Genomic DNA, 23,342 nt, shown 5'->3' on the forward strand with positions numbered 1-23,342 from the left:
GCGTCTTTTGCAGCCGTTTTATGATCGCTCAGCACAAGAAATACGTTACACACATACAGTTGTTGACAAACTACACTGTACATTATATACCTCAGCTAACTAAACTATGGAAATGTATAATATAGTTCATATAGCAATACAGTCTCACTGCACAGCAGGCCAGCAGTCAGCCGAGTCCGTCCATGTTGAGGCACTGAGTGACGTGCCTCAACTGGCTGCTGTTCACCGCACCGTCTCTTCTCAGTATTTGAACGGCAAATGTGAAAATTCAGCGATTTTGAATAAAAATAATCTAAAACTGGTGAAGTTAAATGGAAAATAACTTTATAGTATAATCACTGGATACATATAACAATTTAATTTTTTTTTTTTTTCTTTTTACATTTTTTTTCTTTCCATGATGTGAGGTGAGGCAGTCACTAGAGGCAGGTGAGGCCCCGCCTCACCTGCCTCTAGTGACTGCACGTCACTGGTACTCATATAGTAGTACAGTTGGCACAGTACAGTAAACTGACAGTTAATATTTAAACATTTGACATTTCTAACAATTTTGAACAGAAATAGTTCATGCACATTCAGATAAATTCTTCAAAATTACAATTAAAAAAATGTTGTCCGGGGGCCGGGCTGTATATTTGTGCACTAATTGACTGAAAGAGCACGCACTTGGCGCGATGATGTCATGTTATCCATGGAAAAATGCATTTTTAGACCATATGATTTGCCTGAGCGGCTAGGAGACCCCGAGAGTAACAAGCGCTTGCCTTGTTGCCTTTCCATTAAGAACAATAAATTAGTTTTTAGTATAAGTTTGCTGCTTTCAAGAAATGTAATGCCGAGCGCATATCATTATGTCAAGATAATGGCACGAGCATTTACTTCATTTAAGAATATTTTTCAACATATTGAGCAAAAAGGTCTCATTTTTTTTTCTACCAAGAAAAGTGCACTTGTTATTAGTGAGAATATACTTATTTTAAAATATTTTTGGGTTCATTGAGGTTAGCTAATTTGACTTGTTTTGGAAAGTCTTGACAAGCCAAATTTTCTTGTTCTATTGGCAGAGAATTTTGCTTAGTTCAAATAAAATACCAATCATTTTTGTATTTTTTTTTTCTCGTTTTTGAACGCTGACTTTTTGCAGTGTAGTTGTGCAAAGTATGGGTTTATCTCTGCTCAACAACCTCCTGTAGGGATTTGCAATGGAGCTTCTGTATTGGCAGGTGCACACTTCTCGCTGTAGTCATCACCTTTTGTTATTCTTAGAGTTAGCAGCACAACCTTTCAGGTCCAGGAGATTATCTTTCTGTTCGATTTATTCTTCTGGGGCAACAATGTGGCGAGAAAGGACTCGCACGTCATCAATAGTAGTTTCAAGTCCTCCTATTAGTTTTAATCACAGTCAGACAAAAGAAAAAAAAAACCATGTTAACTTCTTTGTAAGCCTTTTCTTCACTGGTTCAAACTGTAAGCCGAGGGTGTCAAACTCATTTTAGATGGAGAAATATCTACTCCCAAGTGGGTAAAATCACGGCACGATAACTTAAAAATAAAGACAACTTCAGATTGTTTTCTTTGTTTAAAAATAGAACAAGCACATTCTGAGTAGGTCCGCCCTGAGATGGGTAGGTTGTGAGTTCAAACCCCGGCCGAGTCATACCAAAGAATATAAAAATGGGAGCCATTACCTCCCCACACTGCAAAAAGTCAGTGTTCAAAAACAAGGAAATAAATACTAAAATTAGGGGTATTTTACTTGAACTAAGCAAAATTATCTGCCAGTTAAACAAGAAAATTTGGCTTGTCAAGACTTTCCAAAACAAGTCAAATTAGCTAACCTCAATGAACCCAAAAATAGCTTAAAATAAGTATATTCTCACTAATAACAAGTGCACTTTTCTTGGTAGAAAAAAAAGAGACAGTTTTTCTCAATATGTTGAAAAATATTCTTAAATGAAGTAAATGCTAGTGCCATTATCTTGACATAATGATATGCGCTCGCCATTACATTTCTTGAAAGCAGCAAACTTATACTAAAAACTAGTTTATTGTTCTTAATGGAAAGGCAACAAGGCAAGCGCTTGTTACTCTCGGGGTCTCCTAGCCGCTCAGGCAAATCATATGGTCTAAAAATGCATTTTTCCATGGATAACATGACATCATCGCGCCAAGTGCGTGCTCTTTCAGTCAATTAGTGTGCAAGGAATATATATATATATATATATATATATACATATTTACTGGCCAATTTTTTTTTATTGTAATTTTGAAGAATTTATCTGAATGTGCATGAACTATTTTTGTTCAAAATTGTTAGAAATGTTAAATGTTTAAATATTAACTGTCAGTTTACTGTACTGTGCCAACTGTACTACTATATGAGTACCTATTTTCTATTGTTTCATTGAAAATAAAACAGCAAAGTCCATTTGGCTGTCATCTGTTTTAATTATTGAGACACAATTGTGTCAAAATCATGATTTTTTTTATTTCATGCTTGAAATAAGAAATGATGACTTTAAAAAAGTAGTTTTATACTTGTGAGTGTTGATGACACAGCTTTGCAATTCTAGTTTCAAGCATGTTTTACTCAATATAGGTCATCAAATCTCAGCAACAAGCTGTAATATCTTACTGAGATCATTTAGGACCAAAACACTTAAAACAAGTAAAACACTCTAACATAAAATCTGCTTAGTGAGAAGAAATATCTTATCAGACAGAAAATAAGCAAATATCACCCTTATTTGACATATTTCATCTTACTTAGATTTCACTTTTTGCAGTGTGCTTGGCACTCAGCATCAAGGGTTGGAATTGGGGGTTAAATCACCAAAAATGATTCCCGGGCGCGGCCACCGCTGCTGCTCACTGCTCCCCTCGCCTCCCAGGGAGTGAACAAGGGTGATGGGTCAAACGCAGATCACAAATTTCACCACACCTAGTGTGTGTGTGTGACAATCATGGGTACTTTAACTTTTAAAATGTACAAACATTTTTTTACCATTAGGTTGAAGTACCAATGATTAGAAACAGAAATTTAAGATTAGAAACTGTAACAGTTAGCGCCATCTTTTGAAACTTCTTCCACGCCCGTCCTTGCACGCTACACCGCTACAACAAAGATGACGCTGTCGAAGTGGAGGCACGTAAATAAGACCGCCCACAAAACGGGCGCATCCTGAAGCGACTGTCAGAAAGTGACTTGAAGATGATGTGTAAAACATCATCTATGCAACATTTTGAGCAAAGAACCACCATTACATGTTATGTAGACCAGTGGTCCCCAACCACCGGTCCGTGACGCATTTGCAACATTAATTGATTTATAAACTACCACATTTTCTTCAAATTAACTTTCGCCCGTCCCACTAAACACACCAATAAGCTTGTTAATGGATGTAAATTACAACTATTTTGTTTTAGTACATGGGACAATGCACATTAATGGACATATAAAATGTTAATGTAGCCAAAAGCACATTTTTCATGCTAATTTTTTTTATCTGCCGTATGTAGAAAGCCGGTCCGTGAAAAAAATGCATACATTAAACCCGTCCCTGGTGGGGAAAAAAGGTTGGGCAACTCTGATGTCGACTACAAGGAAGTCTTTTACATTTACAAAAAAAATCATAATAATATGAAGCTGTGGAGGGGGGCGTGGTCCGCGGGCCTGCCGCGGAGCGGGGTGTGTAAGAACCGGCCTCGAAGACGGCGGCAGGTGAGTAGATTGCCCAGCTGGGGCTTGTTATCTAATCACCTGTCGCCTTTATTAGCAGCAGCCGGACCGAGACACGTTGTTGGAGTTGGAGTTGGAGCCAAGAGCAGAGACACGCCGGACTGAAAAGTCTTGAATATACATTGCTGGAAAGCAAACCATACTTGTGTATGACAAATAAAAGACTTGCTCCAAGAAGATCGGTCGGCATCAGAAGAACCCACCACACTCGGAGACTTCCACAGACCCCTTTAATGCGCCTTTTGTATGAAAATAGACCTGAATAGACCTGCTCATCGGCAGTGCGCCTTATAACCCGGTGCGCCTTATGGTCCGGAAAATACGGTACGTGTTTGTAAATACCCATATTTTCAATTGCAACTTTAAAGCATACTTGCCAACCCTCCCGGATTTTCCGGGAGACTCCCGAAATTCAGCACCTCTCCCGAAAACCTCCCGGGACAAATTTTCTCCCGAAAATCTCCCGAATTTCAGGCGGAGCTGGAAGCCACGCCTCCTCCAGCTCCATGCGGACCTGAGTGACGTCAGGTGCGCAACACCACGTAAATCGTTGGCCAACCAAAAAGTAACCCCAGTACGCTATAGCCAACATTCACCAGGAGATGGCAACAGACAAACATAGATAACTCTATTACATTCCTCCCCTTTTAGAAATGTGTAGAAGTTACTCAAAATAAATAAACAACCCAACCAAAAAATGCAGCAGCTCAATTAAAAAACTGTACTTAAGCCACATTCTTTTTTTTTTTTTTAGTACTGAACTCTTAACCCTCATTTGTAAAAAAAAAATAACATGCTTATTATACAAACAGTATTTGTACACCTTTAACACAGATTTGTATACTGTCTTCAGAGATTCAGTTTTTTTGGTGGTACTCGAAACCTTTCTGGGTACCTGCGAAAGGGTGTTCAGCATGGTTAGAAAAATAGCGACAGAGGATAGAACAAGGATGGACAAGTCAACCCTTAACTCAACAATGAGTAGATGAGTTATGTGTGTGTATATGTGTAAATAAATGAACACTGAAATTCAAGTATTTCTTTTATTTATATATATATATATATATATATATATATATATATATATATATATATATATATATATATATATATATATATATATATATATATATATAAATAAAAGAAATACTTGACTTTCAGTGAATTCTAGCTATATATATATATATATATATATATATATATATATATATGTAATAATATATATATATATATATATATATATATATATATGTATATATATATATATATATAGCTAGAATTCACTGAAAGTCAAGTATTTCTTATATCTATATATCTTAACCACGCCCCCAACCACGCCCCCGCCCCACCCCCGACCACGCCCCCACCCCCCACCTCCCGAAATCGGAGGTCTCAAGGTTGGCAAGTATGATATATATACATATATATATATATATATATATATAATAAAATAAATATATATACAGCTAGAATTCACTGAAAGTCAAGTATTTCTTATATATATATATATATATATATATATATATATATATGTATGAAATACTTGACTTGGTGAATTCTAGCTGTAAATATACTGCTCCCCTCTTAGCCCCGCCCCCAGTGACGCCCCCGCCCCACCCCAACCACGGTCCCCCACCCCCCACCCCCCACCTCCCGAAATCGGAGGTCTCAAGGTTGGCAAGTATGCTTTAAAGTGAATGTTCTGCACTCACATGCTAGCGTTTCACAGAAGTCGGCCATCTCACTCTCCGGGCGACCCAACTCACAGGACGGCTTGTAGACCACGTAGCCGCAGTACTTCTCAGTGCGGGATTTGCTATATAAATTGATGACAAAGTTGCCGGATTTGCTGTGAATCACCTGGTTAAGACACGAAGAAACACACTTAAAAACTAAACAAGCAAAAGTAAATATCCATCAGTCCAATGTTGACCTGTGCGGCCCACGCTGGGGACGTGAGGTTTAAGGTGTATTCAATCGCTGGTCTGACGGGCCCATTCTTACTGCCCTTAATGATGTCTCCGACGGAGGTTCCGTTGGGTCCAAGTGGAAGTGTGGCGCTGATGTTCAAAGACGACACGCTTGCGCACGGAGACAGGACGGGTTTACCCAATATGGCTGCAAAGAAAAACGACAAATGATGAGCTGCGTTCTGACGAAAGATTGTACGCTTCCTCTTTTATTTGGACTTTCCCTGATTACGTGGCAACAGCTGTTTCTAAGGGAGGGGGGTCGTAAACAGCCATCGCCTTTGTTATAAAACAGTTCAAAGAAAAGGTCGTACAGATGCGTGTCGCTTCTTACTGTGTGCGATGGGATTCAGCCGGGTGGTGCAGCCGTGAAGACGCCCGTTGGCGCTGACCTGAGCTTGGTACTGAACATGAGGGACCGAAGGGGTCTCCGCCGTCAGGTTGCAGTAGAGACAGCTGATGTTGTGACACTCGCTTTTTTTCTGGAAAGGGTGGTTATCCACGTATCTGTAACGGCAGCGGCACATTATTGCAGTCTTTTTCAACCTTTTTTGAGCCAAGGCACATCTTTTTGTCATTGAAATAATCCGGAGGCACACCACCAGCAGAAATTGTCAGGTTCAAACACTTATGACATCTATTAAACAAGACAATAAGCAAGGAATTAAACAGAGACAGAATTAAAGTTAAAGTTAAAGTTAAAGTACCAATGATTGTCTCACACACACACACTAGGTGTGGTGAAATTTGTCTTTGCATTTGACCCATCACCCTTGATTTTGGTTTGTATTATAAATCTGTCCCAAACTGATTGGTATCCAACCTCAGATTCCGACTACTTGTGTTGTCATGAACAGAAAGGCATTGACAGTAATAATTGTAATGGTTGAAGTTTATTCCCAACATGCGTACAGTTCCACCATTGTCTGCCTATGTGGGTAATGTGTCACATTCGCCATCTAAAAACCAAATAGGAACAATAAAAGATGTCCTTTTTTACAAAAACGTCAAGAAACCTGAGCACATCTTACTTATGCAAACATATCTTTTTAATATTGTTGTTTTATTTCCCCAGTCGACTTATTACTTATTTATGGTTGTGTGCATTCATGATAATATGGTACGTGGGGGAAAAAAAGACCAGTTAAAGCCGGGACATAAAGAAGGCGTTGATTTTGATAGGATCCGCTTCTTCGTAAACATGTGATACACAGAAGCTCATGCTGCTATGAACAGTATGTATATTTTTAATTTCTTTGTTTACCTCTGTGTAGATTATGATTATTTCTTCATCTAAAAGGGAATATATGAACACTCCATCAGTCAGCATTGTGGTGAGAGCAGACATTGCACAGTAAGTGATTGTTTTATTGTGTTCTTAGTGTGTATGTATCGTTCAGCACTTAGCAATACTGCTCCGTGATCCTTTAGTTTCACTAAAGCTGGATCTGTTTAGCACTTCTAAAACTTGTAAGTCATCCTCTTTATGTTCAGGCTCAAAAACCAAAGTTTTGTATCCTCATTTGTCCCAAAGTACACAGTGATGGCTCTCATTTAGTCTGCCATGATTGGTAGTGTTGGTGTTGGAGGGAAAAGTGAACGTTGTGAGGCGTCTGTGAAATTATTACGTCGCCATATGCTTGAAATGAGCAAAATACGTAAATATTACGTGTACTTAGAACATGTATAAAAAACGTTGATGGATGTGTTTGTAGGCCTGGGTCGATAACAAATTTGACATAAAGATGTATTAACTCTACAAATTATTTCAGATAAACTATATTATTGCCATTATTTTTATGAGACCAAATTAACCATTGATGTAATAATAACACACAATAATAATGCAGGTATATCTTATCAAATCCAAAAAACTTAACCTAATTTAACTTAATTTTTAAACACTGAATTTTTTTCTGCACGGATGTATTTCCACTTAATTTTTATTCAATACATTTTTCTGCCCTGAATTTTTTTTACACTTAATTTTTATTCGCTGAATTTTTCTCCGCTGATTTTTTTACACTTAATTTTTATACACTGAATTTTTCTGCATTGATTTTTTTTTTTACACTTAATTTCTATATGCTTAATTTTCTGCATTGATTTTTTTTCACTGAAATTTGTTACATTGAATTCTTTTACACTGATTTTTTTTACACCGTATTTTTACACACTGAATTAAAAGACTGAAACAATGGATCCTGTCTAAGAACCAGCCAATGAGGTGCTTATACTGATTTTTTCTGCACTGATATTTTTTACACTTAATTTTTAAACACTGATTTTTTTTGCACGGATTTATTTCCACTTAATTTTATTTTATACACTGAATTTTTCTGGCCTGAATTTTTTTCACACTGAATCTTTTCTGTCCTGATTTTTTTACACTTAATTTTTATTTGCTGAATTTTTCTCCACTGACTTTTTTACATTTAATTTTTATACAGATTTTTTCTGCAGTGATATTTTTTACACTTAATTTTTATACACTGAATTTTTCTGCATTGATTTTTTTTTTTTACACTTAATTTCTATGGATGGATGGATTTTTTTTCACTGAAATTTGCTGCATTGAATTCTTTTACACTGATTTTTTTTTACACTGTATTTTTACACACTGAATTAAAAGACTGAAGCAATGGATCCTGTCTAAGAACCAGCCAATGAGGTGCTTTAGTCTTGGTCTACAGAAAGTGGGTCTTGAGTTTTGAAGCAACAAATAATTCTGCACTGGATTTTTTTACACTTAATTTTTATACAGATTTTTTCTGCACTGATATTTTTTACACTTAATTTTTAAACACTGAATTTTTTTGCACAGATTTATTTCCACTTAATTTTATTTTATACACTGAATTTTTCTGGCCTGAATTTTTTTCGCACTGAATCTTTTCTGTCCTGATTTTGTTACACTTAATTTTTATTTGCTGAATTTTTCTCCGCTGATTTTTTTTACATTTAATTTTTATACAGATTTTTTCTGCACTGATATTTTTTACACTTATTTTTTAAACACTGATTTTTTTACACCAAATTTTTCTGCCCTGATTTTTTTTACACTTAATTTTTAAACACTGAATTTTTTTGCACGGATTTATTTCCACTTAATTTTTAAACACTGAAGTTTTTTGCACGGATTTATTTCCACTTAATTTTATTTTATACACTGAATTTTTCTGGCCTGAATTTTTTTCACACTGAATCTTTTCTGTCCTGATTTTTTTACACTTAATTTTTATTTGCTGAATTTTTCTCCGCTGATTTTTTTTACATTTAATTTTTATACAGATTTTTTCTGCACTGATATTTTTTACACTTATTTTTTAAACACTGATTTTTTTACACCAAATTTTTCTGCCCTGATTTTTTTTACACTTAATTTTAAACACTGAATTTTTTTGCACAGATTTATTTCCACTTATTTTTTAAACACTGATTTTTTTACACCACATTTTTCTGCCCTAATTTTTTTTACACTTAATTTCTAAACACTGAATTTTTTTGCACAGATTTATTTCCACTTAATTTTATTTTATACACTGAATTTTTGTGGCCTGAATTTTTTTTACACTGAATTTTTTCTGCATTGATTTTTTTTTTACACTTAATTTTTATACGCTTAGTTTTCTGCATTGATTTTTTTTTTACACTTAATTTGTATACGCTGAGTTTTCTGTACCAATAAAATATATTTTGTCTGTTTGTGAAGTTTTGCACTTGAATAAAAATCACAGCCAAAATCAGTGAAATAATTTGGAACTAGAACAGAAAAAAAAGATGGCTAAATAAAGTGTTGACAAAGTTCCACTTCAATATTGAACATGTAGGCACAGGTAGAGTTCTACATACAGTCGTGGTCAAAAGTTTACATACACGGGCCTTAATCTGTCCAGGTCTGGTCTACAGTGTACCCACATCCCTGTGTAAAAAAGCAACTTCCAGGCGTCCCTCTGCTTGGTACCTTCTATACAAGACGCTGTAGAGGATCTTTTCTCCGGGGAAGGAGGGCTGGGCGGGCTCCCATCGGAGGATGTTGTAAAAGTTCTTGGAGCTAAAGCGCACTTTGCCGTCGCCGCTGGAGAGACGAGCTGCAGGGACAAAAAGGGCAAAGTGAGCAAAGTCTAGTTGAGTCATTTTGTTGGCCATCGAGATACTCAAAGTTTGCTCTGCTTCTGACCTGCTTCAATGAAACATGTTTAATCAGTAACATGCATGGAAGACTTCTTTTCTTTCAGTCCTAAAAACTAAAAACATGACAACGTCTTCATTCCTTTGCCCGTCACGCACTGCAAAAAGTCAGTGTTCAAAAACAAGAAAAAAAAAATACAAAAATGAGGGGTATTTTATTTAAACTAAGCAAAATTATCTGCCAATAGAACAAGAAAATTTGGCTTGTCAAGACTTTCCAAAACAAGTCAAATTAGCTAACTTCAATGAACCCAAAAATACCTTAAAATAAGTATATTCTCATATAATAAGTGCACTTCTGTTGGTAGAAAAAAAAAGAGACCTTTTTTGCTCAATATGTTGAAAAATATTCTTAAATTAAGTTAATGCTAGTATACACACACACACACACACACACATATATATATATATATATATATATATATATATATATATATATATATATAGGCCCTGCGATGAGGTGGCGACTTGTCCAGGGTGTACCCCGCCTTCTGCCCGATTGTAGCTGAGATAGGCTCCAGCGCCCCCCGCGACCCCGAAGGGAATAAGCGGTAGAAAATGGATGGATGGATGGATGGATATATATATATATATATATATATACATATATATATATATATATATATATATATATATATATATATATATATATATATATATATATATATATATATATATATATATATATATATATATGTATGTGTGGGGAAAAAAAATCACAAGACTATTTCATCTCTACAGGCCTGTTTCATGAGGGGGGGTTCCCTCAATCATCAGGAGATTTTAATGGGAGCATTCACATACCATGGTTTATATAGGGCACAGAGTGGGTGGGTACAGGCTGGCGTAGGGGCGTGGTGATTGGCTCATGTGTTACCTAGGAGGTGTTTCCGTCTGGAGATCATCAGGAGATTTTAAAATCTCCTGATGATTGAGGGAACCCCTCATGAAACAGGCCTGTAGAGATGAAGTAGTCTTGTGATTTTTTTTCCCACACATACATATATTGCGCTCTACTACGGTATCGAGCACTATTTTTTGGATAACCTTATTAAGACATATATATATATATATATATATATATATATATATATATATATATATATACACACTGCAAAAACTGAAATGTAAGTAAGATGAAATATGTCAAATAAGGGTGATATTTGCTTATTTTATGTCTAATAAGATAATTCTTCTCACTAAGCAGATTTTATCAATCAATCAATCAATCAATGTTTATTTATATAGCCCTAAATCACAAGTGTCTCAAAGGGCTGCACAAGCCACAACGACATCCTCGGTACAGAGCCCACATAAGGGCAAGGAAAAACTCACCCCAGTGGGACGTCGATGTGAATGACTATGAGAAACCTTGGAGAGGACCGCATATGTGGGTAACCCCCCCCCTCTAGGGGAGACCGAATGCAATGGATGTCGAGTGGGTCTAACATAATATTGTGAGAGTCCAGTCCATAGTGGATCCAGCATAACAGTAAGAGTCCAGTCCACAGTGGGGGCAGCAGGAAACCATCCCGAGCGGAGACGGGTCAGCAGCGCAGTTTTGTTAGAGTGTTTTACTTGTTTTAAGTGTTTTGGTCCTAAATGATCTCAGTAAGATATTACAGCTTGTTGCTGAGATTTGATGACCTATATTGAGTAAAACATGCTTGAAACTAGAATATCAAGTGTTGCAAAGCTGTGTCATCAACACTCACAAGTATAAAACTACTTTTTTAAAGTCATCATTTCTTATTTCAAGCATGAAAAAAAAATTCATGATTTTGACACAATTGTGTCTCATAATTAAAACAGATGACAGACAAATGGACTTTGCTGTTTTATTTTCAATGAAACAATAGAAAATAGGTACTCATATAGTAGTACAGTTGGCACAGTACAGTAAACTGACAGTTAATATTTAAACATTTGACATTTCTAACTATTTTGAACAGAAATAGTTCATGCACATTCAGATAAATTCTTCAAAATTACAATTAAAAAAAAGTTGTCCGGGGGCCGGGCTGTATATATGCGCACTAATTGACTGAAAGAGCACGCACTTGGCGCGATGATGTCATGTTATCCATGGAAAAATGCATTTTTAGACCATATGATTTGCCTGAGCGGCTAGGAGACCCCGAGAGTAACAAGCGCTTGCCTTGTTGCCTTTCCATTAAGAACAATAAATTAGTTTTTAGTATAAGTTTGCTGCTTTCAAGAAATGTAATGCCGAGCGCATATCATTATGTCAAGATAATGGCACTAGCATTTACTTCATTTGAGAATATTTTTCAACATATTGAGCAAAAAGGTCTCTTTTTTTTTCTACCAAGAAAAGTGCACTTGTTATTAGAGAGAATATACTTATTTTAAGCTATTTTTGGGTTCATTGAGGTTAGCTAATTTGACTTGTTTCGGAAAGTCTTGACAAGACAAATTTTCTTGTTCTATTGGCAGATAATTTTGCTTAGTTCAAATAAAATACCCCTCATTTTTGTATTTTTTTTTCTTGTTTTTGAACACTGACTTTTTGCAGTGTATGTATATATATATATATATATATATATATATATATATATATATATATATATATATATATATATATATATATATATATATATATATATATATATATATATATATATATATAGTACATATATATATATATATATATATATATATATATATATATATATATATACTGTACATATATATATATATATATATATATATATATATATATATATATATATATATATATATATATATATATATATATATATATATATATATATATATATATATATATATATATATATATATATATATATATACATATATATATATATATATACATATATATATATATATATATATATATATACTACAGATAGATGGATAGTACTTTATTGTACTGTATTTAACGTAGCCCGAGATGACAAAACAGCCTGCATGTTAGAGGTGACAAGGAGTTATTATTACTCTTATTAGTACCATATTTTTCGGACTATAAGGTGCACTCAAAATCCTTTTCATATATATATATATATATATATATATATATATATATATATATATATATATATATATATACTGTACATATATATATATATATATATATATATATATATATATATATATATATATATATATATATATATATATATATACTGTACATATATATATATATATATATATATATATATATATATATATATATATATATATATATATATATATATATATATATATATATACAGCCCGGCCCCCAGCCCAAATTTTTTTTATTGTAATTTTGAAGAATTTATCTGAATGTGCATGAACTACTTCTGTTCAAAATAGTTGGAAATTTCAAATGTTTAAATATTAACTGTCAGTTTACTGTACTGTGCCAACTGTACTACTATATGAGTACCTATTTTCTATTGTTTCATTGGAAATAAAACAGCAAAGTCCATTTGGCTGTCATCTGTTTTAATTATGAGACACAATTGTGTCAAAATCATGATTTTTTTTTTTTCATGCTTGAAATAAGAAATGATGACTTTAAAAAAGTAGTTTTATACTTGTGAGTGTTGATGACACAGCTTTGCAACACTTGATATTCTAGTTTCAAGCATGTTTTACTCAATATAGGTCATCAAATCTCAGCAACAAGCTGTAATATCTTACTGAGATCATTTAGGACCAAAACACTTAAAACAAGTAAAACACTCTAACATAAAATCTGCTTAGTGAGAAGAATTATCTTATCAGACAGAAAATAAGCAAATATCACCCTTATTTGACATACTTCATCTTACTTAGATTTCACTTTTTGAAGTGCGTCTCGGCTAAAATGATAATGTTTGTCACACTCTGTTTTATATCTGCAGCATTTAATAAAAGAGCCACATATTCACGATGCTAAGTTGTTAAAAAGGAGCCCGGGGGCGTGTTACCGTTAAATGTTATCGCCTTTCGCAGTTCATTGGCGACGGGGAGAGACACAAGACTGGAAGACGACACACCTCGTCCCCGAGAGATTAGCTCTTTTATTAGCTGTGTGATGACTTAGTCAATATCACATCAGGCCAACTCTCTTTTCTATTGATCACTATCATGAGAAACATCCAAAGCTCGTCAAGAGTCGTCCTGATCAAATAAATGACTCGTCTTTTCGGGTTTATGCTTCATTTAAGCCAAGGTTGTCCAAACTTTGAGCTTCATACTGAAAAATCTAAAGTTTCTAGGAACATTTTCAATATTTTATCATTTTTAAACCAATATACAGGTAAAAGCCAGTAAATTAGAATATTTTGAAAAACTTGATTTATTTCAGTAATTGCATTCAAAAGGTGTAACTTGTACATTATATTTATTCATTGCACACAGACTGATGCATTCAAATGTTTATTTCATTTAATTTGGATGATTTGAAGTGGCAACAAATGAAAATCCAAAATTCCGTGTGTCACAAAATTAGAATATTGTGTAAGGCTAATACAAAAAAGGGATTTTTAGAAATGTTGGCCAACTGAAAAGTATGAAAATGAAAAATATGAGCATGTACAATACTCAATACTTGGTTGGAGCTCCTTTTGCCTCAATTACTGCGTTAATGCGGCGTGGCATGGAGTCGATGAGTTTCTGGCACTGCTCAGGTGTTATGAGAGCCCAGGTTGCTCTGATAGTGGCCTTCAACTCTTCTGCGTTTTTGGGTCTGGCATTCTGCATCTTCCTTTTCACAATACCCCACAGATTTTCTATGGGGCTAAGGTCAGGGGAGTTGGCGGGCCAATTTAGAACAGAAATACCATGATCCGTAAACCAGGCACGGGTAGATTTTGCGCTGTGTGCAGGCGCCAAGTCCTGTTGGAACTTGAAATCTCCATCTCAATAGAGCAGGTCAGCAGCAGGAAGCATGAAGTGCTCTAAAACTTGCTGGTAGACGGCTGCGTTGACCCTGGATCTCAGGAAACAGAGTGGACCGACACCAGCAGATGACATGGCACCCCAAACCATCACTGATGGTTTGGGTTGGTTTGGTTTGCATTTCCTTTGGAAATCGAGGTCCCAGAGTCTTGAGGAAGACAGGAGAGGCACAGGATCCACGTTGCCTGAAGTGTAGTGTAAAGTTTCCACCATCAGTGATGGTTTGGGGTGCCATGTCATCTGCTGGTGTCGGTCCACTCTGTTTCCTGAGATCCAGGGTCAACGCAGCCGTCTACCAGCAAGTTTTAGAGCACTTCATGCTTCCTGCTGCTGACCTGCTCTATTGAGATGGAGATTTCAAGTTCCAACAGGACTTGGCGCCTGCACACAGCGCAAAATCTACCCGTGCCTGGTTTACGGACCATGGTATTTCTGTTCTAAATTGGCCCGCCAACTCCCCTGACCCTAGCCCCATAGAAAATCTGTGGGGTATTGTGAAAAGGAAGATGCAGAATGCCAGACCCAAAAACGCAGAAGAGTTGAAGGCCACTATCAGAGCAACCTGGGCTCTCATAACACCTGAGCAGTGCCAGAAACTCATCGACTCCATGCCACGCCGCATTAACGCAGTAATTGAGGCAAAAGGAGCTCCAACCAAGTATTGAGTATTGTACATGCTCATATTTTTCATTTTCATACTTTTCAGTTGGCCAACATTTCTAAAAATCCCTTTTTTGTATTAGCCTTAAGTAATATTCTAATTTTGTGACACACGGAATTTTGGATTTTCATTTGTTGCCACTTCAAATCATCAAAATTAAATGAAATAAACATTTGAATGCATCAGTCTGTGTGCAATGAATAAATATAATGTACAAGTTACACCTTTTGAATGCAATTACTGAAATAAATCAAGTTTTTCAAAATATTCTAATTTACTGGCTTTTACCTTTATATTAGTATGCAGCAGGGTTTTATGTTTAGTGATACCTTGTTCTTTGTTTCTACAGGTGGAACTAGGGCAATATTTTGGAACCGGTACCAAAATGTATTTCGATACTTTTCTAAATAAAGGGGACCACAAAAAACTGCATTATTGGCTATTCACTGTATTGCATACATGTTCAAAAAATAAACTTAAACTGAATTGAAACTGAGTATTGAGACTGTCCGCATGCGGGTCAGATTGCATTCACATTGGAAATCCCTTTTTTTTTTTTCTTCAAAAGATCGGATTTGACAAAAAAAAAAATCCTAATTGAACATACAACGCTGCAGTGTGAACAGATAGATGGATAGTACTTTATTGTACTGTATTTAACGTAGCCCGAGATGACAAAACAGCCTGTATGTTAGAGGTGACAAAGAGTTATTATTACTGTTATTAGTACCATATTTATCAGATTATAAGGCGCACTCAAAATACTTTTCATTTTCTCAAAAATCGACAGTGCGCCTTATAACCCGGTGCGCCTAATGTACGGCATAGTTCTGGTCGTGCTTACCGACCTCAAAGCAATTTCATTTGGTACATGGTGTAATGACATGTGGGCTTTGTACCGAGGATGTCGTTGTGGCTTGTGCAGCCCTTTGAGACACTTGTGATTTAGGGCTATATAAATAAAGATTGATTGATTGATTGAAGTGTGACCAGTAGATGGCAGTCACACATGAGAGCAGTGCTTCTCAAATATTTTCCGTTATGTCCCTCACTCTTTACCATGACTATAAATAGTATAGTTTGTCTATACCAGGGGTCGGCAACCCGCGGCTCCGGAGCCGCATGCGGCTCTTTGACCACTCTGATGCGGCTCAGCAGCTTACTTGCTGAACCCCCCAATTGTCTCGTGAGACTTCCGGATTTTAGTGCCTCTCGCAGAAATCTCCCGGGATTAATATTCACTGTTTTTCACCCTTAAAACTATATTAAGGGCGTGCGGTGATAGTACAACATTTGGCGCCCTCTACAATCTGTGTTGACAGTGTGCCAGCCCAACTCTTGTTATACAATATACATCTTCTGCTTGCACACGTACGTGACAGCAAGGCATACTTGGTCAACAGCCACACAGGTTACACTGACGGTGATCATATAAAACAACTTTAACACTCTTACTAATAATGCGCCACACTTTGAGCCAAAAGCAAACAAGAATGACAAACACATTTCGGGAGAACATCTGCACCTTAACACAACATAAACAACAGCACAAATACCCAGAATCCCATGCAGCCCTGACTCTTCCGGGCTACATTATACACCCCTGCTACCACCAAACCCCGCCCCCACCCCAAGCCTGCTCCCTCACACATCCCCCCCCCCCCCCCCCTCTGTGCGTCGGTTGAGGTGGGCGGGGTTTGGTAGCAGGGGTGTATACTGTATCCCGGAAGAGTTAGGGCTTCATGGGATTCTGGGTATTTGTCCTGTTGTGTTTATGTTGTGTTACGGTGCAGATGTTCTCCCGAAATGTGTTTGTCATTCTTGTTTGGTGTGGGTTCACAGTGTGGCGCATTATTAGTAAGAGTGTTCAAGTTTTTTTTTATACCGCCACCGTCAGTGTAACCTGTGTGGTTGTTGAGCAAGTATGCCTTGCTGTCACCTACATGAGCAAGCGGAAGCCTCATACAGCATGTGGCTGATCAGGCACGCTGGTTGTAATGGGCGCAGTAGGCTGAACCATCACGGCACGCATAAAGCTTACAAGCGCTATTCTATCAAAACCCGCGTGCCGCACCAGCTTAAAAATTCCATATAAAGGTGTGGGCAGCGTGTCTGAGACCCCTGGTTTACACATAGCACAAAGCAAAAAAAAAAATTATATATACAGTGTTATTTCATTTACTATATCAAAAATTTGTGCGGCTCCCATTGTTTTCTATAATTTGTGAAACTGGTCAAAATGGCTCTTTGACTGGTAAAGGTTGCCGACCCCTGGTTTATACAATTGTTCTAAATATACCTCTGCATATAATTGTAAGATTTTTAAAATGAAGTAAACAACTTTCCTTCCAGTCAAGCCAAGTGCTGCATTTGCTTCATCATATTCTGGTAAGGCAAAAAAAACAAAAAAAAACATGTTCTCCGGGGTCACACAACCCTGGCATCGCACCGTGTCCCCCCAGGGGGGGCCAGCCCCACCATTTGAGAAGGACTGCATAAGAGCTACGTGCAGACTGCAATACGACGCCAGTAAACAACACCAAAACGTTAAATGTTCCGTTGAAAATAAAGAACATTACACATGGCGCTCAAAAATCTGTCAAAATCTGTGTAAATTTCTTACTTATATCTCGCTATGGAGTCGCTAAAACATACCGGTGTAGTGAGTTTACATTATTCACCCAAGGAACTTTAGTTATTAGAGAGTTGGGGTCGGACGTTTTTTTCACGGGACACATTTCGGGCGTTGTTGTTGTTGCACTAGTGAGCCACGAATGAGGAGATGCTGCTCTGAATGTCATTAAAACAATTAGCGCCATCTGCTTACCGACCTCGAAGCAATTTCATTTGGTACATGGTGTATTTATGAGTGTGACCAGTAGATGGCAGTCACACATAAGAGATGCATGTAGACTGCAATATGATGGCGGTAAACAACACCTAAACTTTAAATGTTCCATTGAGAATATAGAGCATTACACACGGCACTCAGAAAAATGTCAAAATGTTTTAGTAGGACTTTGGTAAGCTATGAAGCCACACTGCTTGATGGATTGTACTGTGCTTCAACATAGGAGTATTATTAAGGTGTGTGTATAAGGTAAGACATATTATCCGGCGTTTTGTTTCGCAATATTATGCAAACCCAACTTTTCTTACCGTCTGGTAGCTGCTGATCTGTATTTGGGATCTGCATAAGTCCTGAAAATATGCGCGGCCCTCCGCCTTTGTAGTCCATAGTCGATAAGGTTTTTCTTTTTCTCTATCTTCTTGTTATGTGACATTCATCCTCCACTGTTGCCATTTCTAATATAAAGTAGTGTAAAGTTCTTACTTATATCTGACAGTAAACTCACCATGAAAGCACTAAAACATACCGGTGTAGTGAGTCTACATTATTCACCCAAGGAACTTTAGTTATTAGAGAGTTCCGGTCGGACGGTTTTTCTCACGGGACACATTTCGGGTGTTGTTGTTGCACTAGTGAGCCACGGATGAGGAGATGCTGCTCCGTTATTGATTGAAGTAAAGTCTGAATGTCATTAAAACAGTTAGCGCCGTCTTTTGACACTTCTTCCACTCCCGTCCTTGCACGCTACACCGCTACAACAAAGATGACGGGGAGAAGACGCTGTCGAAGGTGAGCCACGTAAATAAGAAATCAGAAAGTGACTTGAAGATGATGTTTAAAACATCATCTACGTCAGTGTTTTTCAACCTTTTTTGAGCCAGGGCACATTTTTTGCGTTAAAAAAATGCGGAGGCACACCACCAGCAGAAATCATTAAAAAACAAACCTCAGTTGACAGTAGAAAGTCGTTGTGGCAATTGTTGGATATGACTTTAAAGCATAACCAAGCATGCATCACTATAGCTCTTGTCTCAAAGTAGGTGTACTGTCACCACCTGTCACATCACACCCTGATTTATTTGGACTTTTTTGCTGTTTTCCTGTGTGTAGTGTTTTACTTCTTGTCTTGTGCTCCTATTTTGGTGGCTTTTTCTCTTTTTTTGGTATTTTCCTGTAGCAGTTTCATGTTTTTCTTTGAGCGATATTTCCTGCATCTACTTTGTTTTAGCGATCAAGAATATTTCAGTTGTTGCTATCTTTTTTTGTGTGGACATTGTTGTATCAAAGAAGAGAAGAATAAGTGATTATTACATTTTAACAGAAGTGTAGATAGAACATGTTAAAAGAGAAAATAAGCAGATATTAACAGTAAATGAACAAGTAGATTAATAATCCATTTGTTAGGGGTGTAACGGTACACAAAAATGTCGGTTCGGTACGTACCTCGGTTTAGAGGTCACGGTTCGGTTCATTTTCGGTACAGTAAGAAAACAACAAAATGTAAATTTTGGGGTTATTTATTTACCAAATTTGCAAAGTCTTCCACCAAAAATATATTTTTTTGTGGAATATTTGATGTGAAGTAATGGGAACCTTGGATAGGTCAATAATATTTCCCGCATCTACTTTGTTTTAGCAATCAAGAATATTTCAGTTGTTTTTTATCCTTCTTTGCGGTTGACATTGTTGATTGTCATGTCATGTTCGGATGTATTTTGTGGACGCCGTCTTTGCTCCACAGTAAGTCTTTGCTGTCGTCCAGCATTCTGTTTTTGTTTACTTTATAGCCGGTTCAGTTTTAGTTTCGTTCTGCATAGCCTTCCCTAAGCTTCAATGCCTTTTCTTAGGGGCCCTCACCTTTTTGTTTTTTTTTGGTTTAAGCATTTGACACCTTTTTACCTGCACGCTGCCTCCCGCTGTTTCCCACATCTACAAAGCAATTATACCTATACAACAACAACACATAATTTGCAGACTATAATTACTGGTTTGCAAATTTTTTTTAAACCCAAATAGGTGAAATTAGATAATCTCCCACGGCACACCAGACTGTACCGTAATTTTCAAACTATAAGTGGCAGTTTTTTTCATAGTTTGGCCGGGGGTGCGACTTATACTCAGGAGCGACCAGAGGTGGGTAGAGTAGCCAGAAATTGTACTCAAGTAAGAGTACTGTTACTTTAGAGATTTATTACTCAAGTAAAAGTAAGGAGTAGTCACCCAAATATTTACTTGAGTAAAAGTAAAAAGTATGTTGTGAAAAAACTACTCAAGTACTGAGTAACTGATGAGTAACATACACACACATATCTCATATATATATATATATATATATATATATATATATATATATATATATATATATATATATATATATATATATACACACACACATATATGTATACACACACACACATATATATATACACACACACATACATATATATATATATATATACACACACACATATATATATACACACACACACACACTATATATATATATATATATATATATATACACACATTTATATATATATATACACACACACACTATATATATATACACACATTTATATATATATACACACACACTATATATATATATATACATACACACATTTATATACATATATATATATATACATATATATAAACAGTATATAATTTATATTTATTTATTTTGCCGTTTTTGTTTACATGTTAAAGGTGTTTTAATGAATATATATGCATGTTTAACACATATAGATTCCTTTCTTTCATGAAGACAAGAATATAAGTTGGTGTATTACCTGATTCTGATGACTTGCATTGATTGGAATCAGACAGTAGTGCTGATAGCGTCCACGTTTTCAAATGGAGGAGAAAAAAAGTTCCTCCTTTCTGTCTAATACCACATGAAAGTGGTTGCTTTTTGGCATCTTATTTGTCCAGCTTCCATATTTTTTATACACTTTACAAGAAATACATTGGCGGCAAACTCCGTAGCTTGCTAGCTTGTTTGCGCTGGCTTTCGTAGACTCTTGTTTTGAAAGCGCAGGTCCGATGGAGCGGCACTTTTATTGTGAAGACAGGAACTGTGCAGTCAGTCTTTAGGCTTTTGACGGGATGTACGGTTGAAATAAAAAAGTGTCTTTTTTCCTTCACACTTTTGATTGATTGATTGAAACTTTTATTAGTTGATTGCACAGTACAGTACATATTCCGTACAATTGACCACTAAATGGTAACACCCCAATAAGTTTTTCAACTTGTTTAAGTCAGGTCATGTGACCGCCTGGCTCTGTTTGATTGGTCCAACGTCACCAGTGACTGCATCTGATTGGTGAAACGGAGTGAACGTCACCAGTGACTGTATTTGGTGAAACGCAGGCACTTTGAAGGTCTGTCTGACAGACCAAAACAAACAAAGCGTGCATTAACAGATCGATAAAAATTAGTAGCGAGTAGCGAGCTGAATGTAGATAAAAGTAGCGGAGTAAAAGTAATGTTTCTTCTCTATAAATATACTCAAGTAAAAGTAAAAGCATGTTGCATTAAAACTACTCTTAGAAGTACAATTTATCCCAAAAGTTACTCAAGTAGATGTAACGGAGTAAATGTAGCGCGTTACTACCCACCTCTGGGAGCGACTTATGTGTGAAATGATTAACACATCATAATATTATTGATCTCATTCACGTAAGAGACAAGACGTATAAGATTTCATGGGATTTAGCGATTAGGAGTGACAGATTGTTTGGTAAACGTATAGCATGTTCTATATGTTATAGTTATTTGCATGACTCTTACCATAATATGTTACGTTAACATACCAGTTGGTTATTTATGCCTCATATAACGTACACTTATTCAGCCTGTTGTTCACTATTCTTGATTTATTTTAAATTGCCTTTCAAATGTCTATTCTTGCTGTTGGCTTTTATCAAATAAATTTCCCCCAAAAATGCGACTTATATATATATTTTTTCTTCTTTATTATGCATTCTCGGCCGGTGCGATTTATACTCCGGAGCGACTTATAGTCTGAAAAATACGGTATCTCACGGTTGAAAAACACTGATCTATGCAACATTTTGACCAAAGAACTACCATCACATGTTATGTAGACCACAAGGAAGTCTTTTACATTTAGAAAACATTTATAATATGACCCCTTTATTGCACCTTTTGTATGAAAATAAACTTATAAATAGCCTTATAATCCGGTGCGCCCTATGGTCCAGAAAATAAGGTATTCACTTTTAAACGTTGTTCTCCTTACATTCTGCCTTTTTAGCTCTTTTTTAAACTTTGAATTTTTTTGTTTCGTTTTCTCGTTTTGGTATTTTTGGGCCAATAAAAACCAAGCTGTAAGGCGTAAAATGCCCAGAGTCCGCACTTTGGACTCACTGATGACGAGGTTCTCCTGCTAAATAGAAGGTTGACTGCAGTGCACTCACCGTAGCAGAAGAGCAGGAGAATAATGATGTTTAAAGACCACATCTTCTGTGGGTACGATGGACACCCAAGTCCAAAGATCAGATCCTGCAGTGGTTTTGTTTCATAATCTTTCCGGGTTTCTTCTTGGCGCCTCGAACCTCACTGTTGTGCTCTCCAAAAAGGAGTGGTCTCTCTCAGGTGTGAAGGCGCACCTTTATCACCTTCCTTCCTGCCGTTCTGTTTACTTAACGCCCCGCCCACTTTTATTGCTGTACACCTTTTCTTCCCACGAGTCTGGTTGTTCTTCTTCCTCTTTTTCTCTGCTCACCTTTCAGGTTGTTTTCACTTATTGCCGACCATCTCTGCTGAATAAGGAAGCGAAAGAATACAATCTTATAGATGAGGTATGGCCGAGGCGTGTTCTTTCTCTTCCACACACACACACACACACACACACACACACACACGCACACACACACACACACACACACACACACACTTTTGTGTATTTGTTACATTCTTGAGACCTCCGAAAAATATATTAAAAAAAGCTTGTTGCGAAAAATTTGTTGGAATTTCACAAGAAAAAGGTCA

General features: G+C 36.4%; 1 protein-coding gene across 1 annotated transcript in view; it reads right to left on the reverse strand.

The window, feature by feature from the left end:
• Nucleotides 1–22,918, reverse strand: part of LOC133605410 (uncharacterized) — a 40,567-nt gene extending 17,649 nt beyond the window's left edge. The window contains exons 1-5 of the mRNA XM_061958720.2: nt 22,769–22,918; nt 9,674–9,800; nt 6,044–6,216; nt 5,673–5,857; nt 5,452–5,599 (exon numbers count right to left, since the gene is read on the reverse strand). Coding sequence (XP_061814704.2) covers nt 5,452–5,599; nt 5,673–5,857; nt 6,044–6,216; nt 9,674–9,800; nt 22,769–22,811 — 676 coding nt within the window. The 5' untranslated portion in view covers nt 22,812–22,918. The remainder of the gene's footprint in view (nt 1–5,451; nt 5,600–5,672; nt 5,858–6,043; nt 6,217–9,673; nt 9,801–22,768) is intronic.
• Nucleotides 22,919–23,342: the final 424 nt, after the last annotated feature.

The sequence above is a fragment of the Nerophis lumbriciformis genome, linkage group LG04 (assembly GCF_033978685.3).
Source record: "Nerophis lumbriciformis linkage group LG04, RoL_Nlum_v2.1, whole genome shotgun sequence".
Lineage (NCBI taxonomy): Eukaryota > Metazoa > Chordata > Actinopteri > Syngnathiformes > Syngnathidae > Nerophis > Nerophis lumbriciformis.